Here is a 21,080-nt window from a genome sequence, read left to right on the forward strand (position 1 = left end):
ATTACATCCTACAATATTTATTGATAACTCTGGGGAAATGACATCAATGCAAAGTACGTTAGTGAGAACTTGTGTTTATAATCCAAATATTTCTTATTCCTTTAAGTGGGAGTCCTACCAGACACAATCCTGGTAATTAATGACACAAATGACTCATTTTACATTTATTATCATTTTTTTGTTGAGCAGCAAAGTTATTAATCTTTAAATAGTGTGGAACGAATTTTCTTTTTTCACACAAATGTCTCACCATGAATATTAATAGGCTCTCAGAATTTAATGAAACCAGTCTTAAGAATACTGAGCCTTTTTGACATGCAAAGTGGGATCTTTCTTTCTAACTATGTATGGCAAGCTCTAAACGTGTAGATTGGATTCTTCTCAGCTATGGGCATGCTAGCGTGGATCACCAAGTAGATGATTTTTCTATACTACTAAATTTAGCGTTTTGGCTAGTGCTTACCCCTCAGCTGTAATTTTGTTCAGCATTAATATCTTGCACTTAGTTTTTTCTTTCTTTTTTATATTGGTTGCATATAAGTTATCCCTCCCAGTTACCATAAAAGAGGAAAAAAATGCTTCAGATCTCATTTCTATTAAGTGCAAGAATGTTACCAACCCACATCTCTATACCGTACCTTGAAAGATTATTTGCCAGGGCGCCTGAGTGGCTCAGTTGGTTAAGCCTCTGACTCTTGGTTCCAGCTCACATCATGATCTCAGGGTCGTAGGATCGAGCCCCACATAGGGTTCCACACTCAGCGAGGAGTCAGCTTGGTATTCTCTTTCCTCTCCCTCTGCCCCTCCCCCATTCATGCACACACACTCTCTCACTCTCTCTCTCTAAAAAATAAATAAATCTTAAAAAAAAGAAAGATGACTTGCCCAAAAGAGGCATAAATAAATTCACTGTCTTTCGAATTATGTTTTACAAACACTAATCCCATGATACATTTGATGTGCTCCATTGTTTCAGATTATGAGTTGTGCTCTGTATGCTATTATTATTTTGATACCATTGCAATATAAACAGAAAACCAAGTCATAGTTGGTGAACAAATAAATAAAACCAGCTCCTAGAATCAAAGACTGTTTGGGCTGGAAAGAATCATAAAGGTCCCTGGGAAAGAGTAGAACGGTGCCTTCCACACTCTAGTCTGAGAGAAACGAATTATGGACATAGATGTCTTTGCCTGGCCAAGCTAGATTTCCTTGTGAGAATAAAGACATTATCACATTCTCAAGGACTTGAAAAAGTTTTCTACTTAAAAATCCTCTTTCACAAAAATGCTCATTTTGAGATCATTATACATTCACATGTAGTCGGAAAAATAATACAGAGAGATCATGTATACTCTCCACCTCGTTTCCCCAGTGATAACATCCCGTATGACCTTAGTGTAATACCAGAATCAGGAAATTGACATTGGTACTATCCACTGACCTTTTTCAGCTTTTACCAAAGCACTCATTTGTGTATCTGCATGGGCATATGTGTAGGTGGTTTTATGCAATTCTGTGCTTACATAAATTCACTTTACCACCACAGTCAAGTATGGAACAGTTCCTTCACAAACATCCCTCATGCTACCCTTTTATACATAATCAGAGCCACCTCCCTCCCTCCCAGCCCCTCCCCAAACCCTTGCAACCACCAATCTGTTTTCTTTCTCTATAATTTTGTCATATCAAGAACCATATAAATGTAGTCCTGTAGGCTTTGTTCCGAGATTGGCTTTTTTCACTCTGCATAATGAGCTTGCAATCCATCCAGGTCATTGTGTGTATCAGTACTTGCCCCTTTTTGCTGTGTGATACTTCATGGTGTGGACATACCACATTGAACCATTCACCTGCTGGAGAACACGTGGCTTTTCTCTAGTGTTGGACTGTTACATATAAAGCTCCTGTCAACATTTGCATGCAGGTTTTTACATAAGCATAATGCATTTCTCTGGTAGAAATGGCGAGTGCATTCGCTGTGTCACATGGGAAGCTCACGTTCAGTGTCGTAAGGAGCTGCCATACTCTTTCCCAGAATAGCTGCACCCTCTCACATTCCCACAGGCAGAGTGTGAGCGATCGAATTTCTTTTCATCCTCACTGGCATTTGCTATTGTTGGTACTTTTTGTTTTAGCTCTTCTGACGGATGTGTATTTAAGTCTCTTGTTTAAAAATTACTTGAGTAGGGACACTTGAGTGGCTCAGTCGGTTAAGCGTCTGCCTTCAGCTCAGGTCATGATCCCAGAGGTCCTGGGATCGACTCCCGCTTCGGTCTCCTTGCTCAGCAGGAAACCTGCTTCTCCCTCTGCCTGCCACTCCCCCTGCTTGTGCTTGCTCTCTGTCTCTCTCTCTCTGACAAATAAATAAATCTTTAAAAAAATAAAAAATAAAATAAATTAGAAGTACTTAAGTAGATATTCCAGTGAAGCAGAAGATACATCCAATAGGGAAGGATTTAGGGAGACTATAGGTTATTGGTGACAAATGAAGCAGAAAAACTTAGGGTTTAGTTGAATGGCTGGTCATGTGTCTGTGGGACTAAATGCAATTGATAGGAGTTCCTGAGAAGGAGAGGCCAAAAGTACAGGATTTTGCCACATGTGTTTCTAGTAATAAGCCTTTCTAGGAGACTTTGAATGCTCATAGGATTTCGTCTAACTCTACAATATAGCCATTGGTGTTTCTAAATTATTTTGCAATTACTTGGGTGAGGGTTTAATATTTGCCTTCTAAAATCTGCTCCCCAGGAGAACAGGAACTGTATGACTTCATTTTCCTACCCCTTAAATCACTTAAAAGAATAGCAGTTAGCTCAGTGTTAGTCTTTTGGGGAAGCCCTAGAGATAACAGTTTGTTTAGGTCATGCCTGGTGGCCCCGTTTACGCCAACAACACAACTGTCCATCAGTCCTGGAAGGCGGCTAATGTTTGTCCAGGCTTTTGCTGGTGGCTGCAATTCAGCCATGGTGCAGGTGGGTGATGGCAGGCGGCTTCTGCTGGTAGTAAGGGAAACGGCAAGATGGTCAGCACAAGAGAGTTTGAGGGAGCCTACAGAAGTCAAATTACTCTTCTGTGTTGCTGTTCTTGACCTTCTACCAACTAGGGGATACCTCAGTTTGAGCCAGACAAGTCATTCTCAATACTTTGCAAAACCAGCTTTTCCAATTTTGGGTGGAGGCAGGCAGGGTTCCATCTTAGATAGAACCTGTGGATCCCAAAATAGCTTAGCATTTAGAACACATCATACATAATATATAATTGTACTGTGTGTGTACACAGTACAATACTTAAACACACGATTTCCTACAGCAGAGGCACATTTCCAGGGCTCATTGTGTCTGCATGTGGGTTCAGTTGACATTTATTGTGGACTCGCTCTGAGCCCGAGCAGCGCTTGACATTATAGGTGGACTCTCAGCGATCCTCACACCGGCCCTGTGACGTGAGTGGTGTGATTTCCTTTCCAGGATGAAGAAGGGGAGACTCAGGGCAGGTGACACCTCCCAGGGCCCCAGAGCTCATGTGCTGGGTCACAACTTACACCCAGGTGTCTCTGACTACAAACGCCTAAGGAGTCTGTAGGTGGAAAAAGGGAACATCTCCTGGAATGTAAACATTAAGTACCGACACAGATTCAAACAGGATGGGCTGGAATTGACCAGTGACTGGTTTTCCCCACTCTGACAAGGAGCTGGTGGACAAGGAGCTGTAGAAGGGACTCGATCAAAGTAGAGAACTCGATCTGGACAGGGCAAGGAGTTCATGAAATCTTGCAACCTTCTTCATGAAGGAGAGAGAGAGGAAAACAGTGCCAAGGCACTGAGGAACACAAAATAAAATTAGCAATCCAAACATTGAATTTTAAAAGTTTACTGGAAAGTGTAAACAAGCCCATTAACACTTTTCAACTGTGACCAATCTGCGTGTGCATGAAATCCTATCAACTTAAAAGCAAAACTTATTTCTGAGAAATGTGATGGGCACGGTGGAGTTGACTGTTTTTCACAGATTGTTTTTCACATGTTGTGGAGAGGGAGATAGAGCTCTAGATGTGCTGTCGGCTCCTGTGTGAGCAGCTTTCGAAAATTCTCATCAGCCGCAGAAATGACAGGATTATCAAGCCAGTATTTGTTTTAACCCTCACTCCAAACCAAATGGAGCGTTATGAAAATTTCTACAGAAAGAGTGGTAGCAGGAGGCTGAAAGTATCTACCTTGGCCCTAAGTAAACTCCTTTTCCTTTTCCTCCCAAAAGATCACCTAAAATTAGACAACTCAGATATTCCCTGAGGAGTGGTGGTGGTGGTTCCATGTCTAACCAGCTTTCATTTGAAGTAACTTATCACACAGAAATAGAAATATACAATAATTGAACTTAATGGGAGCTGAAGTCCTTGGGCTTATGAAATAGAACGATGCTATGTCTGATATATTAGGGTTTTCTGCTTTGGTGTGAAAAGAACCAGCCCGTCTTTGATTTTGTGGTTGACCAGAAATCTAGAGGTAAGATCTATGTAGGTTCCCAAGTGGAACGACTTACAAAATATCCGAGGGGAGGCAGGAGAAGGAAGGAAATGTCCCCACAGGCTATATCCTCCTCCCCACTGGGAGTCCTGGGAAACCAGAGAGAGGAGCTGTAGCAGGAAGGGGAAGTGGCCTCAGGCGGGCATGACGGTGGCAACTCTGCTTTTGAAGATGGGTCTGGAAAGGCTTTGAGGTTGGCCAGTGTGGATCCGGTTGTGGATGCCAGCGTCCGTCAGTCACATGGATGGCCTTGTGAAATAGAGCAGGGTTGTCAACACCCAAACCAAAGGAGACAAAAGGGTGGCAAACCCTAGTAGTTTATAAAATGGAGTTGAGGCTCCATAGCTTAGGAGAAACTTCTGGAATCTGGTGACAGACTAAGTTGCAGAGATCGAAGGAGTGTTAGAGAGCTTCCTGGGTCTGAGAAAACATTACAAAGGTTAGGAAATGGTTCAGAACGATCTTGTGGCTTGTTACCCAGCTTGCTGTGCACCTGTCAAGCGAGATCTTGTCTTCCTCCCAGAAGCTTGCAACTCCAGCAACTGGAAATGCTTCTCAAGGGGAAAATCGGTTTGATTTGAACAGGGCTTTATGTTATTCATTTGACATCCCGTGCCGAGTACCCACGCTCTACAGGAAGAGGGCCTGGGTGACTGCCTTGTGAAAGGCAAGGGACTTCTTGGGCCACATACTAGTTCTAGGTCTTCCCGAAAGATCAGCATGTACTGGCTTCTGAGAGGCTTTAGCTCCTGTCAGTATCAGTCAACACTTTCTACCAGGTCCCTTCCCGTGCAAGGGAATGTTCCTTTGATGTCACCAGTGTTCTTCCTTCAAAGACATTTTTAAATGTGGTACTTTGATCAGGCAAGTATAACTCTTCTGTCCTGGCTTTCTCTCCCTGGAAATTCCTCACTTCTGTACGGTGAGGTAGCAAATCTCCATGGGGGAATTTCTCCCTCCCCCATGAGTGAGATGGCCAAGAGCAATCTGTTATTAATGAATTTATGTATTAAATTTCAACTTTAAAAAAAAAAAGGAGTGTTAGAGAGCTTCCTGGGTCTGAGAAAGCATTACAAAGGTTAGGAAATGGTCTGGGGATGCCTGGGTGGCTCAGTCAGTTAAACCTCTGCCTTTGGCTCAGGTCATGATCTCAGGGTCCTGGGATAAAGTCCCGCATCGGGCTCCCTGCTCAGCGGGGAGCCTGCTTCTCTCTCTACCTGCTGCTCCCCCTGCTCGTTCTCTCTCTCTCTCTTATGAATAAGTAAATAAAATCTTAAAAAAAAAAAAAAAAGAACATATCTGTGCACTTTTCTACAAGAAAGGGGCAAGTTGTCCCCTGGGCGTGTCAGTTGTCCATAGCTGTTAGTGACTTGGGCAAGTTAAAACCTGATGCTTATGTACAATATCCTTGTCCCACCTGAACGTGAGCCTGCCTGGAGTCCTCCATGTCTTGTTCACTTCCTCCCTTCGTTTCCCCATACGAAGTCCTCATTCGTAAACTTTGCCCCTTTGTCTGTGGTCATCCAGCTCCAGCGGTTCCAGAAACACGCCGTGCTAGATGCCAGCACCACGCTGGCTGAGTTCTCAAGCACCTGCTAATCTGGCTTCAGACAATGACGTGCGTCCTCAGGAGGCGGAGATGAGACATCGTCGAATAGTCCTCTTTCTGAAAGAGCTAGCCAACTTCTTTCTAGATTATTAGCGATGTCAGGGGCAAAAAACAGCAACAACCTGATTTTCAAGGAACAGTGAAAGCAGTGATTCCGGGTTGCCGATTTTCCTTGTCTACAGTCAGATGTGCAGGGGAAATAGAGTTTCTTAATTTTCCACTACTCTTGCTCACTGGAATCCACCTCCTCCAACGTCAACTTACACATTAATAATACTTCCGTCCCTTCTAGTTTGGTCACCTCTCAATTTAAATATTCTTATTCAAAGCTGAACTCTCTGTCATCGGCTGATGTAAACTGTCCCTCTTTTATCACTCCATCTTTTGGGGTAAACAGCATGGGAGATGTTAGGGTTTTCATCACTTTTTGACACACGGAGACAAGAATATTGCCCCGGGGTTCCTTAACTTACTGTGTTCTATTTCTCTCTCAAACCATCACCCTCATGCTCCGTGGGATGTAGCATTGAGCCACCCTTTGATACCGTCTTTAATTTCGACCGTGTACATATTGTTATTTTCAAAATAAATTATAGCACCTCAAGACTCCAAAGAATTTCTATCACTTCCAGGGTTCTCTGTCACTTCTCAAGACTCACCCTCTAAGGATGCACTTGCTATTTTAAGCTATGTTTCTGATGGCCAGTGGTCACTCTCCCAGACCCAAGACTCTCTCTTCCTGCCCTGTGGAACCTTGTATCATCTCAGAGCATAGATTGGCTGATTTCTCTGGCTTTAGGAATCTCATTTGACAAATCCCGCCTCACCTTCCTACCAAATTAATTTTATGTCTTTCAGCAAATAGTTTTGAATTCTTGCTCTCCATAAGGCTCTGTGCGAAGTCTGTGGGAGGTACAAAAAAAAAAAAAAAATGAATAGACTACAGCCCTTACCTTTAAGAAGCTTAGAGTTTACAGTTAACTCCAAACCATCAAGTGCTTATTTATGGCAGCCAGATACTCCTTCCATTTTTCTTTCTCTCTTTGTCCATTAGCGTGAGCAGAGAGGGAGAAAGGGGTACATTTTCCTCTTTACCCAGAGAGGGGGAAGACTAGTGGCTAAGGATGAGGATCCAGGAATTTCCCCTCATTCATTGGAGTGGATGTGGAAACCGTGTGCTAAGCACGGCCTGCAAGTCTCACCAAGCAGCTCGCCAGCCCCCAGAAAAATCTATAATCAGAAGGACTTACAAACAGAGAAAGACATGTATCATATGACCTCACTGATATGAGGAATTCTTAATCGCAGGAAACAAACTGAGGGTTGCTGGAGTGGGGGGTGGGGTGGGAGGGAGGGGGTGGCTGGGTGATGGACACTGGGGAGGGTATGTGCTCTGGTAAGCGCTGTGAATTGTGCAAGACTGTCGAATCTCAGACTGTCGAAGACTCCTTTAAAAAAAAAAAAAACAACAACTATAATTGCATTATACCTTTACAAAATTAATTAATTCTTACTGGTCAGTGTTCAAATGTCATAAAGGTTCAGAGGTTCAAAACCTCTGAAACAAATAATGCAATATATGTTAAGAAAAAAAAAGAAGAAGAAGAAGGTAGCAGGAGGGGAAGAATGAAGGGGGGGAAATCGGAGGGGTAGACGAACCATGAGAGACGATGGACTCTGAAAAACAAACTGAGGGTTCTAGAGGGGAGAGGAGTGGGGGGATGGGCTAGCCTGGTGATGGGTATTGAGGAGGGTACGTTCTGCATGGAGCACTGGGTGTTATGCACAAACAATGCATCATGGAACACTACATCTAAAACGAATGATGTAATGTATGGGGATTAACATAAGGATAAAAAAATTTAAAAAAAAAAGAAGGACTTGGCGGTTTTAAGACATTTCTTTTAAATGTGCTTACAAAATAATTTATTAAGACATCTTTATTTCTAGAAACAAAGTATAAAGGAAAAAAAAACAAAACTCACCCAATATAGAAGTTGATCTATGTATATGATTATATATGTATAGTCATATACAATCTTTTAAAATGGTAGATGGCTATTTCAATGCCTCTGAGGTATACTTTGATTACTGCAAACTTTTCAAGTTGAGCACAAAAAGCAGAAGTATGGGTCAATCCAGCACAGCCCTGAATTCTAAATCACTGCATTAGACACCGTGAAAAACACATGATTGCTATAAACAGGCCAAGAATTGAATATTTATTTCCGTCTGCTTTACCAGCCAAAATTGTATGGCTTGTCACAGCCTATTTTTTTCTCTTTATTATATTAGCAAGGAACACTCCGAGCTTTATTGAGGAAATTAAATTAAATTTAAAAGGCAGTATTCAGCTTTAACTGACTTGTACATACAAGTAATTCGGGAACTATATATACTCCAAGGAGCCTACCTTGGGTGGAAAGACAGACCCTTGGATTCATTTTACCTTAAACCAATGTGTCCAGGAATGTCTACCTGCATTAAAGCCTCAGGATTGAATTGGCTTGTATTGTTCAATTAGCACAAATGTCTTTGCCTATCATTGTATTCTTTATTCAAGGACTAGACTATAGGCCAGCTGGAAAATTACTCAGGGACTTTGATACATCTTCTGTCAGTGCCACATTTTGTTGATTTGGTTATTCTTCAGATCTTCATCACTGAAAGGTCGGGGAGATGAGGATCAAACAGCAAGTTTCCTGCTTTAACCAGTTTAGCTAAGATCCCAAATAATTCATTTTCATCTTTACCTTGCCATCTCTAGCCTGCCCACCAGCAGAGGTAGTAGTAAGTTACCTCTAAACAGCATATAAATGCATTTCATCTAAGCACCTCAGTATATTAAACGTTATTTTTGAAAAGTTCCAATATACACAGAAGTAGACAGAACATCATAGAAGAACCCCCATGTACCTGTACCCAGTTTCAGGAATTTTCAACTCATGGCCTATCTTGTTTCTTCCCCCAGCCCCCACCCCCATAGAATTTGAAGCATACATTCTGGGTATCACATTATTTTCCTCAAACATTAAGAATCCCTAAAAACTAGGGGCGCCTGGGTGGCTCGTCGGTTAAGCGTCTGTCTTTGGCTCAGGTCATGATCCCAGGGTCCTGGGATCGAGCCCCGCATCGGGCTCTCTGCTCAGTGGGAAGCCTGCTTCTCCCTCTCCCACTCCCCCTGCTTGTGTTCCCTCTCTCGCTGTGTCTCTCTCTGTCAAATAAATAAATAAAATCTTTTTTTAAAAAGTCTTAAAAAAAAAAAGAATCCCTAAAAACTAAAAACTCCTTTTTTTATTTTTATATACATTATTTTATTTTTTTTATTATGTTCAGTTAGCCACTGTATAGTACATCATTAGTTTTTGATGCAGTGTTCAATGACTCATTGGTTGTGTATAACACCCAGTGCTCATCACAACACATGCCCTCCCTAGTACCCATCACCCAGTTACCCCATCCCCGCATCCCCCTCCCCTCTGAAACCCTCAGTTTGTTTTCCGGGGTCCATAGTCTATCATGGTTCCTCTCCCTCTCTGATTTCTCCCCCTTCAGATTTCCCTCCCTTCCCCTGTAGTCCTCTGTGCTATTGCTTATGTTCCACATATGAGGGAAACCATATGATAATTGTGTTTCTCTGCTTGACTTACTTCACTTAGCATAATCCCCTCCAGTTGCATCCATGTAAAGACTCCTTTTAAAAAAAAAAAAAAAAACAACTATAATTGCATTATACCTTTACAAAATTAATTAATTCTTACTGGTCAGTGTTCAAATGTCATAATTGTTTCAGAAACAATTTGGTTAGTTTGGATTAGGATTTAAATAAGGTCTGTGTGTTAAGCACAACCCCCTTCCCCCCACTCGGTCACTTATTTGTTCTTCGTGAGGATATTTGTTGAAGAAATTGGTTTGTTTATCCCATAGTCCAGATTTTGCTGATGACATCCCCACAGTTTGTTTCAACGTGTGCATCTCTCCCATTTTCCCTGTAGATTGGTTGTTGGATCTACAGGTTTGGTCAAATTTAGGTTTGACTTTATTTTTAGAGTTGTTTCCTGCCATCAGGAGGCACATAATGTCAGAGTGCCTTTCTTCTGTGATGTTAGCAGCTGTTGATGACCACTGACTAGACCTGTTCATTCCTTAGGGGTTGTAAAATAGTGCTATTCTGCTTCTGTCATATGGTAGACAGAATGCTCAAAGGGTTCTAAACAAGAGAGTGCCTAGCACATAGTGTTCAAGAAAATATTTATTGAATGGACTAATTTCCATAAGAACCCCTGTGACATGGAAAGTAATTAGAAACCTTGCTTGCCTAAGATCTGATTAATAAAGCATCCCTTTTCCTCCTAGAATCCCGATCCTTCTCCATTTTGTGTAAGGTACCACGTCCACATTACTTGAGTTGTGTTGTCTTTGCCACTCCTAGTATATTTTGGTGCTGGGTGCCAATTTTTAAATGTGACTGTTTTTCAGAAGGTCTTTTAGACTCATCCAGTGATTATCCTTTCTCAGTCTCATACCAGCTTAACTTCACATCCCTTACAGATTGGAAATGTAGAGAGACAGAGGGCAAGAAAGCTAAGCAGGCCCTGAGCTGTGTTTCAGAACAGAGCATCCATCTTAGAGCCAAGGTCAAGTGCTCCTGGTTTAATAGTCCTTGAAGGTGACTCCTTCAAGTGATATTTTTACTAGACTCTAACCTTAACCTAGTTTATGGCAAAATAAGCTTGCCTCATATCTGCCATTTAGGTGTATGCCTACTAATCAGTAAATATGAAGTCTCTGTAAATAACAGCTTGATTTTTGCCCTGGACACGGTTTTTATTTTTTTTATTTTTTTATTTTATTTATTTTATTTTTTTTAAAGATTTTATTTATTTATTTGAGAGAGAATGAGAGAGAGAGAGAGAGCATGAGAGGGGGGAGGGTCAGAGGGAGAAGCAGACTCGCTGCTGAGCAAGGAGCCCGATGTGGGACTCGATCCTGGGACTCCAGGATCATGACCTGAGCCGAAGGCAGTCGCTTAACCAACTGAGCCACCCAGGCGCCCTGGACAAGGTTTTTAAAATACCTCTGGTGTGGGTAGGTTTGAAAACACTATTAGCTTTGTTCTTCTGACAATATAGGGCACGTAATCACAGTAAATTCATTCAGCACTGAAGATTTTTCACAAGCATTATGATCTTGAAATGCAGTATCGAGTTCTTATATTTGAGATAGAAGCCGTAGGGCTCTGTGTTCTTTGCTGCTGAATATTTTGGTTTTCATTTGCTTGCTCACAAGGACAGCAATATAAAAAATACATATTTCTGCTATGATCAGAGTGCGCAGCAGGAACACAAAGCAAAACAAGTCTTTGGTGAGCAGAACAGTCTGGTGTGTATGATAGGAAAAATACAGAAACAACCCAAGTTTTAAGCCATAGAGGGATGCTGATAAACGTGCTTCAGTTTTCAGAGGGGAGATGTGTTCTCAACATTTTGTGGAGATTATGAGTCTAGTTTTCATGAAGGTAAGAGATGAGATAGGCTTTGAAAAACCAGGAAGATTTGAAAGCATGAGCAACACCTTTGGGGCACATTAATGGGTAACTAAGTGATTCTAGCTTGACCAGCCTGGAAGAGGTCTCTAGACAGATGTTAAGTAGCAGGCAGATGTTGGCTGGGAGCACAGTAACAAGGACCTTCAGTATCACCTGAGCAATGGTGAGGGGGTCGGAGATAGATGGGAAGGTGGGAGAAAGAGAAGTTGAAATCAAAGCATTAGCACGAAGGAATGTTCCAATTATAGAAGCTGCAGGATTGAGCAGCTTAATGAAGAAGGAAAAGGAGTCGGGGAGTCTGAAATCCACATCAGACTGATTTCAAATAAAAGAGAGAAGTGAGGGAAAGGAACCTGCTTTGGGAGAAAATAAGAGTTTAGGGTTACAGCAAGACAGTTATATAGAAGTTTAGGAATGTCCAGAAGCCCACTGGAAATACACAGGCCTGGAGCTTAGGAGTGAGTTTGACCTAAAGAAAAGACTTTGGGACTTGTCTGTAGAGAGATGATAGCTAGAATCTACCCGTTAAGAGATGCTCAAATTTTTTCCACTTCTCCCTTGAACTCCCCTGCTGCCATCCACATTCAAGTGTCATCTTTTTTTTTTAAATTTTTTATTTCAGAGTAGTTGACACATAATGTTAAATTAGTTTCAGGTGTACGACCTAATGATTAGACAAGTTTAAACATCATGCCATACTCACGATTTCCCTGATGATAAGTGATGTTGAGCATTTTTTCATGTGTCTGTTGGCCATTTGTATGTCTTCTTTGAAAAAATGGTCTATTCAGGTCCTCTGGCCATTTTTTAGTTAGAATTTTGTTTTTTGGTGTTGAGTTGTGTAAGTTCATATATTTTGGATAGGAACTCCTTACTGGATATGTCATTTGCAGACATCTTCTCCCATTCAGTAGGTTGCCTTTTTGTTTTGTTGATGGTTTCCCTCACTTTGCAAAAGCTTTTTGTTTTGATGTAGTCCCAGTTGAATCTTGCTTTTGTTTCCTTTGCCTTAGGAGACATACCTAGAAAAGTGTTGCTATGGCTGATGTCAGAGAGATTACTACCTATGCTGTCTTTAGGATTTTTATGGTTTCCACTCTCACCTTTAGGTCTTTAATCCATATTGAATTTATTTTTGCAGATGGTATGAGAAAGTGGTCCAGTTTCATTCTTTTGCATGTAGCTCTCCAGTTTTCCTAGTACCATTTATTGAAGAGACTGTCTTTTCCCCCATTTGAAAATTCTTGCTTCTTTTGTCATAGATGCATTAACCATATAGGTGTGGGTTTATTTCTGGGCTCTCTGTTGCATTCCACTGATCTGTTTTTGTGCCAGTCCCATCCTGTTTTGATTACCATACCTTTGTAGTAGATCTTGAAATCTGGAATTATGATACCTCCAGCTTTGTTCTTCTTTTTCAAGATAGCTTTGGCTATTCCAGTCACAAACCAGAACAAATAACACTAAAATTTGTATGGAACCTCAAGTACCGTCTCTTATCTGGACTATTGAAATACTCCTCAGTCAAAAATAGGTACCCCTTGTGTGAGATGTCTCCACAGCACCCTGACTTTCTCTTTCCAGGCCTTATTCCAGTCTGTAATTGAGGCTTGTGTAATTTTGAGGATGGTCTTTTTGTCTGTTTTACTTCCATGGTGCCTGGGACAGACTAGAGGCTCAGTTTTTTCCTCCAACAAAGAGAGTGAATGAATGTCAGTGCTGAAAAGTAGAGAGGGTAAAACGTTAAGAGAGAACAAAGACGTTCACCAAAGGAAAGGGAGGCAAAGACATATAGGAAGGCAGGGAACAAGGGCTGAGGGCAAGCGGGGCTTCCAGGGGGCGTGGTCAGCAGGGATGAGCCAACAGGGGGCGGAAGAACAGCAACAATAGTAGCTCACGTTGATTGGGCGCTCTGCATATCCCAGTTACTGTCCTAAGACTTGACGTGCATTAACTCGTTCTGCACAATAACCCTGTAAGCTCAGGGTTCCCATTTTCTCTGTTTTCCAGGTGAGGCAACAAGGCCCAGAACAGCTCTGTACTTTGCCCAGGGACCCCTGGGGAAGCCATGAGTCAAACCAGACCAGCTGGACCCAGAGCCTCGAGCCTCAACCACCGCACAGCTGCTCCCCCTTCTAGCAGGTGGACAGAGAGCAGCGTGCAGTGAGTGTGGGCACAGAGGCGGAAAAGGGGCAGGCACTCTTGATGACCTCTAGCCATGGAGAGGGGACAGCAGTGTCTGTCATTCTGAATTAGGATATTTTTCACATTGGGTCACCAGGTCTGTAGAAACGCTGTGAATAAGAGCCTTCCCAACATAGCACCGACGATAATAACCTGAAGAGGATGCTTTCTTCAGGAACAGAGAGTTTTGATCACGTCCTCAGGATATTATACCGACTGCTCCGACATTGACCTTTTTTTTTTTTTTACACTATCTTCCAGTATTATTATTGTCTTAAAATAGTCCTTGAGAGAGAAGGGGAAGAAATCTGGCTGTGACAAGAAATACCGTTTTGCGTAGCAAACACACAGCTATAGAATATACCAGCAACCGCCAGGTCAGGCAGACAGTCTAGAAAAAAAAAAAGTTTTCGCGCCTGAGTGACAGACTTGACTGATGGGTGTCTGTCATGTTGCAGAATGTTGCACACTCTCAAGGCTCACACATGCTAAGATTTTGGCAGATGTATTTGATTCCTTTAATTAAGGAACCAGGAGGATATGAATAACTATTTTGTTCCTAATTGATGCAGATCTGCAGTGCACGTGACTAAAATCTGTTCCCAGAATTTTTCGTTATGGAAGTTTTTGAATTTGACTTAAATTATATGCCTATATATTTCTCTTTTTCTTCCTTAACTCTTTTTTTTTTTTTTTTTTTTTTTTTTGTTAGATGGTGACTTTACCTAACCCAAAATCAAACTATCAAACTATCATGGTCAACTTCCCACACAGTGTGAATAGAATTTATCTTTTTTAAGCTTTTCACTCTGAAAGTAGGGGCCTGGCCTCCTAAAGACAATTCAGTATCCTTCAGGGACTCTGCCGATCCAGTTTGAGAGTACAGAGAAAATGATTCTCTTTTAAAAAATTTAGGTGTAGCTTTTTCATAGTGAATTCTCTCTTGAGGCTTGCTTTTGTTTTTTTGTTTTGTTTTGTTTTTTTAAATAAGCCAGGACAAATACTTGGCCACTTAAAGCACCAGGAGTTAAAATTGGACCCCAGCCTGACTTTGTATCGCTTCTAAAATGCACCTGTTCCCTTTGGCCTGTCCTTAGGCAGAAGAGGCTGTAAGTACAAACAGATGGTTCAGGTTGAATCTTGCATTGAAAATATAAGGAAAAATATATCATAAAGAAAGCTTTTTAACAAGCAGAACTCACTTGCAGATGCTTTGCAGAGGAGAAAGAAAGAAGTGTGATGTTCTCAGGAGGACCTTTCTGTTTGCCCACACCTCGCTTTAAACCACCCTGGATGCCTGGTAGGAACACTCACAGTGTTGTCACAGGGTCTGATTAGAATTTTCTACACTTTTGAAGCCAGTGTACTGCTTTGTGGGGACATTTACCAGTGGGTAGTCTGGGCTGTGCAGGGCATGAGGCTGTGATTTTTGCTCATTGAAAACGGGACTGTTCGCCCAGACGGATGGTGAGGCCGTCATTTTATAGCCCATTGACCAGAACTGTGGTGCAGCCAGCTGACCGTTTCCTGTTGAACACTCAACCCAGAACTTTTAAAGAGGCCCAAAAGGGAGCTGGTAAGCTGGCCCAAAGTGCAGTCATATTTTTGTGGGCTTTTTGTGCATTTTTGTTGTCAGAAGTGTAACTTCAAGGGTGTTTACATCAAGACGACTTCTGTAGCCTCTCACCCGAGTGTGAGCCATGAGTCACCGTGACTTATAATTAGGATGAAGGTAGCTAGCAATTAATTGAGCATTTTCCCTGTACCGAGAATTTTTCCAGGCACTTTATCTGCATTTCCATGTTGAATTTTTACAACTCTGCAGGATGTAAGATTATTGTCGGCATTCTACAGAGGAGGAAACAGGCATAGGGAGGTGATGTAACCCGCCTAGGTCACAGAGTCCATGCTCTTTATGCTTTATGTCCCTACCGCAGATCTCTCTAAGGGACACACGAGCTCTGATACATGTAAGTCGGAAAGCTGGCATCTGCAGGTGGTGATCCCACTGCAGGATTATGACGCCGTCTGAGAGGGCGCTATTCCCAAGCCTTTCAGTATGGTTGACAGGTACAAAGACCAAGGTCCTTCTACTCTTGAGAAGAAAGCATTCAGTGTCTGTTAGTGTTTCTCTTTAAGAGGTTGGGTCCTTGGCAACCGTGATGCAAAGCTGGCTTGGTTTCTTACATGGCTCCATGCTGTTTTATGGAGGGGTGAGAAAGGTGCTGATAAACCTCCCTGGAGAACCAGCCAATGGGTCTGATGCCGAATCATTGGGTCAGTGGTGGGGAACTTTTCCTGACATCCTTCCCTCTTCCTTCAGTCTTGCCTCCACTTCTTCTTAGGTTAGGGAAGCTTGGTCCACATGGCTATCAGGCCACTCTCTTGGGTTAGAAAATGCCATGGCCTAAACCTCCTAAATGATAAGACTCTACTCTCAGCTCTTGCCTACCTCCTTTCTCAAAGTACTTAATTGAGTAAACTGAGAGGTGAATAATTGATACTCATGTGTAGCCCCCTTTCATTTTTCCTCATTGATGGCAAAGATGCATGAGACCCAGGGATGACCATATTTCTGGAAGGCCACCTATGTCGTAGTTCACAAAACCCCCTTTCAGAGGGTATCCATCAAGTGACAGCCACAGTTATGTGAATCCTCAGGTCCAATGCCTGTTTGCTGCCTCTGTATCATAAATGTCTGGTCAGAAAGCAGTTGGGCTCCCCTCAAGCTAATAATACACCATGTATTAACTAAATTGAATTTAAATTAAAAAAATTTTTTAAATAAATAAGCAGTTGGGGTGAGGAATAATGAGAAAAGCCTATGGAATTCTGGGTATTCAGTCTCTGGGTAAAGAATTATCCATAGACTCTGCTCCTAAAAGACATTTCCTAACTGGGGCATGGTGACAGATTATCATGTTGATTCAGAGACAACTGTTCTGCCATGCAGGCTTGTCTTAATTTCTGGGCTGTTTTGATTTCCTGAGCAGCTTTGTGTGAGAAATGCCAGGCATTAAAAAACCTGTTGGGGAGGAGAATCATATACAACCCACTAGGAGAAGAACCTTATCATAGAGGAGAACGCCCCATCTTCATACCCTCCTGAATACTCTTCCTCCATGGAAGAAGCCCCACGTACACTGGGAAGCCATGTTGAATGCCTCTCCCCTTGACCTTATCTCCCGCCATTTTCCTGTCAGAGCATCTCTCCCTCCTTTGTCTGGCTGCATCCAGCTACTCTTTTTTTTTTTTTTTTAAGATTTTATTTTTTATTTATTTGACAGAGAGAGACACAGCGAGAGAGGGAACACAAGCAGGGGGAGTGGGAGGGGGAGAAGCAGGCTTCCCGCGGAGCAGGGAGCCCGATCCCAGGACACTGGGATCATGACCTGAGCCGAAGGCAGACGCTTAACGACTAAGCCACCCAGGCGCCCCACATCCAGCTACTCTTAATTCTTCTCTTCCCCACTGTTGGCTGAGTGGATAACTAAGCATGAAGTCCTGTTGTTTGTTGAGATCCTAATTTTTAAAAACACTTCTGCTGGGAACCGAATGGCAACTGTGAAAGACCAGCTTTCCAGAGGAGACCACAGAACTCCAGTGAGGTTAAGATTTGGAGAACGGAATCCGGACAAAAACACATTCCGGCTGAGTCCTCCTGCTGAGGAGGATACATGCATATAGAGACCATTAGTTGGGGGTGTCTGTGCTCTAATGTTTAAGAGTATGGCCACAGGAGTTGACTGCCCAGGGTTCACATCCCGACAGTGCCACTTATAAACAGTGTGATATTGAACAAATTACTTTATCTCCCTCTGTCTCAATTTGTTCATCTGTAAAATAGAAACAATAATAGTACCTAGCTCAAAGAGTTGTGAGGTTTGGATCTGAGTGACCTACTTAGAACCTGGCATGGGGGAAGTGTTCAATAAATGTTATGAGTGAAGCGTTCATGGAGGGTTAGGAAAAGCTGTGCTTGCTTTAGATTTGCATTAAAAAAACACCATCTTGGAGCCATTGTGATAATCCTTATTGAATATGACCTAATAATAACCTCAAGTGTTTTTATTTTGATTTTTCCTGTATCAGCCATCCCCTGGAAGGGACGCAGGGGCTGTGCATCTGCGTATCTAGAGCTTTCTGATTCTCTGCAGATGAGACTTAGGAGCTACTTCCGTTGACCGGCCTCCTGGTTCTTTTTCTTACTCAGGTGCTGGAAAGCTTCAAAATCATGGACTATAGCCTTTTGCTGGGAATCCACATCCTGGACCATTCCCTCAAAGAGAAAGAAGAGGAGAACTCACAAAATGTGCCTGATGCTAAGAGGTCTGGGATGCAGAAGGTCCTCTACTCCACAGCGATGGAGTCCATCCAGGGTCCGGGGAAATCTGGAGATGGCATCATCACAGAGAACCTGGACACGTAAGTGTGCCCACCCACCTGCCCCCCCCCTCCTGGTTGTGGCAGCCCATAGCGATGGGTGATTAAATGCAATCACGTTCCCTTCACGGTGGCTCTTTGAGAACGGATTCCTACCTGGTGCTAACATGGATTGAGCAGCCTACATTTCTGTTCATCTCCGGGTAACTAGATGCATGGCAATTCTTCGAGTTATTACCATTCTTTCTCCCATGTGGTTTTTTTTTTTCAAATGGCTCCATTTCTGAACAATGGCTGAAAAATGTTTTTACGCCTCTTGGCTCCATATTCAAAACGTCTACCACAATAGGGAGAATATACTTTGAATTTCAATAAACTCGTATTTAAGCAAACACATGATAGGAATTACATTCATAATTCAGACCTTCTCATCTGCATAAGAGGATTCTCTTATTTTAGATCCTCTACCCTGGCAGATGTGGTCTCTTGCCTCAGCCAGATGTGCTCATAACTGCAGGATTCGTTTGCACATATTAAGTACATATTGACTAACAGGAACAATTGCAACCAAAGAGAATTACTGAAATGGCTGACTGTCACGTGCGTTTACCAGCTGTACAGGAGACTGAACAGAAGGCATCATTTTGGCCACTAGTGATCACCTTCTAGGAGTCTCCAACAATGACTAAATCACAGGCGTATTTCACTTTTATACAGGAAATCCATACATATCAAACTTTTAAAAAAATCCTTGCTTAAGACTGTTGAATCTCAGATCTGTACCTCTGAAACAAATAATGCAATATATGTTAAAAAAAAAAAAAAAAGAAGAAGAAGAAGAAGGTAGCAGGAGGGGAAGAATGAAGGGGGGGAAATCGGAGGGGTAGACGAACCATGAGAGACGATGGACTCTGAACAACAAACTGAGGGTTCTAGAGGGGAGGGGGGTGGGAGGATGGGTTAGCCCGGTGGTGGGTATTGAGGAGGGCACATTCTGCATGGAGCACTGGGTGTTGTGCACAAACAATGAATCATGGAACACTTCATCTAAAACTAATGATGTAATGTATGGGGATTAACATAAGAATAAAAAAATAATAATAAAGAGGGCACATTCTGCATGGAGCACTGGGTGTTATGCACAAACAATGAATCATGGAACACTTCATCTAAAACTAATGATGTAATGTAGGGGATTAACATAAGAATAAAAAAATAAATTAATTAAAAAAAGAGAGAGGGAAGCTAAAAAAAAAAATAATAAAAAAAATCCTTGCTTATAAGTGTATCTAAATGCCCAATAATCAATTAAAGTATTCTATATCAATCAGTATAGTGAACTACTACATAGCCATTAAAAAACACATTAGCATTGAGTACAAGCAAATGTATATCGTTTAGCAAATGAAAAACTCAGGTTATAAAGCATGATAATCATTGCTCTGGTGGACTAATGGATACATACACCCACATTGACACTGGAAAGGTGTGCCAAATGCTAATAGGCGTCCTCTGCATCCTAGGAATGGGTTCTTTTAAATATTTTACATCTCACAGCAAATATGTAAAAGTGTTGCATTTTTAAAAGGCAGGATTTCAAAATACTTTAAAAATTCGTGCTCATGGTTTTAAAAATAGGAATAATTTTTTGTTTGGATTCTTCCCATCAGGCTGTCCTGAGTTGACAGCTATAGTTTCATTCTCCTGTGTGGGAAGGTCAGCATTCAGGATTCCCAGGAAGACTTTACCCGAGGCAAAAAAAAAAAAAAAAAGAGGGCAAGCGAGTCCAGAATTCTTAAAGTTGTCCATTTTTGTTTACAGTCTATTTATTAGAAGTGATTTTTAACTTCCCATTATAATATGTTGTAAAATATTTTCTCTCTCAACAGAATGGGAGGCATTCCAGCTAAAAGCCATAAGGGAGAAAAACTACTTTTATTTATGGGCATTATTGACATTCTGCAATCATATAGGTAAGAAATTTGGGGAAGTAGCCTTTCCTTATTTCAAAATAAATCAACAAAAGGTACTGAAAATCCACCAAATGGGGATGATTTTACATTCTCCTTTTTATTTTTCTGTCTGTTTACGTTTAGGTTAATGAAGAAGCTAGAACATTCCTGGAAAGCTCTTGTCTATGATGGGGTATGTGTTTATCATGTTCCTTGTTAGACTATATATTTTTCTGATTTCTCAGACTTCAGGATGTGTCTAAGAAGTCGTGTCAACAGAGGAAATGATGTCTTATTTCTGTGTGAAATCTAAAGGACCCACTTACGAAAGGAGAGGATGCTGAGCAAAAGGGGGAGACTCTTTGCATAGGCACTGGGAAGATCAGGAGACCCAGTTGAAATGAGGTTCCCACAAGACCGAGCTGTGGAGTGGTCTGAACCTGACTTTGGTGGCCCTGGATTTGAACCCTGCATTCACCACTTTACTAACCCTGTGATCCAGACGCATTGCTTGTGATTTGGCCCCTCTTGGCCTGGTTTCCCACCTGTACCAGAGACATGGTAATAGCACCTAGTACCTGCCTCATAGGGCTGATATAGGGATTAAATAAAATAATGCCCTTGAGTGTTCCAACACAATAAAGACATAAGAAGTGAAAACTTACAAGTTGTTACTGATGTATACATGACTAAGACCGACTGGCATGAGGATGTCTGTTGAACTCAGAATTACATAACAGAAGAAAACAATCAATTGTCAAGCAACAGCCTCCCTCCCCCCTCCCTCCCCCAGCCCCCCACCCCCGTTCTCTCTCAACACACATAGACACATGCACGTTTCTCTCTGGATGTTAGATTTGAACTTTTTGCAGCTGACA

The 21,080-nt window shown here is 41.9% G+C and overlaps 1 protein-coding gene across 1 annotated transcript in view; it reads left to right on the forward strand.

Annotated features, from left to right (window-relative positions):
- The window catches only part of PIP5K1B (phosphatidylinositol-4-phosphate 5-kinase type 1 beta), a 297,843-nt gene that overhangs the window by 195,658 nt on the left and 81,105 nt on the right, over window positions 1-21,080 (forward strand). The window contains exons 8-10 of the mRNA XM_021694307.2: window positions 18,081-18,292; window positions 20,140-20,223; window positions 20,347-20,395. Coding sequence (XP_021549982.1) covers window positions 18,081-18,292; window positions 20,140-20,223; window positions 20,347-20,395 — 345 coding nt within the window. The remainder of the gene's footprint in view (window positions 1-18,080; window positions 18,293-20,139; window positions 20,224-20,346; window positions 20,396-21,080) is intronic.

Source organism: Neomonachus schauinslandi, chromosome 13 (assembly GCF_002201575.2).
Source record: "Neomonachus schauinslandi chromosome 13, ASM220157v2, whole genome shotgun sequence".
NCBI classification, from domain to species: Eukaryota; Metazoa; Chordata; class Mammalia; order Carnivora; family Phocidae; genus Neomonachus; species Neomonachus schauinslandi.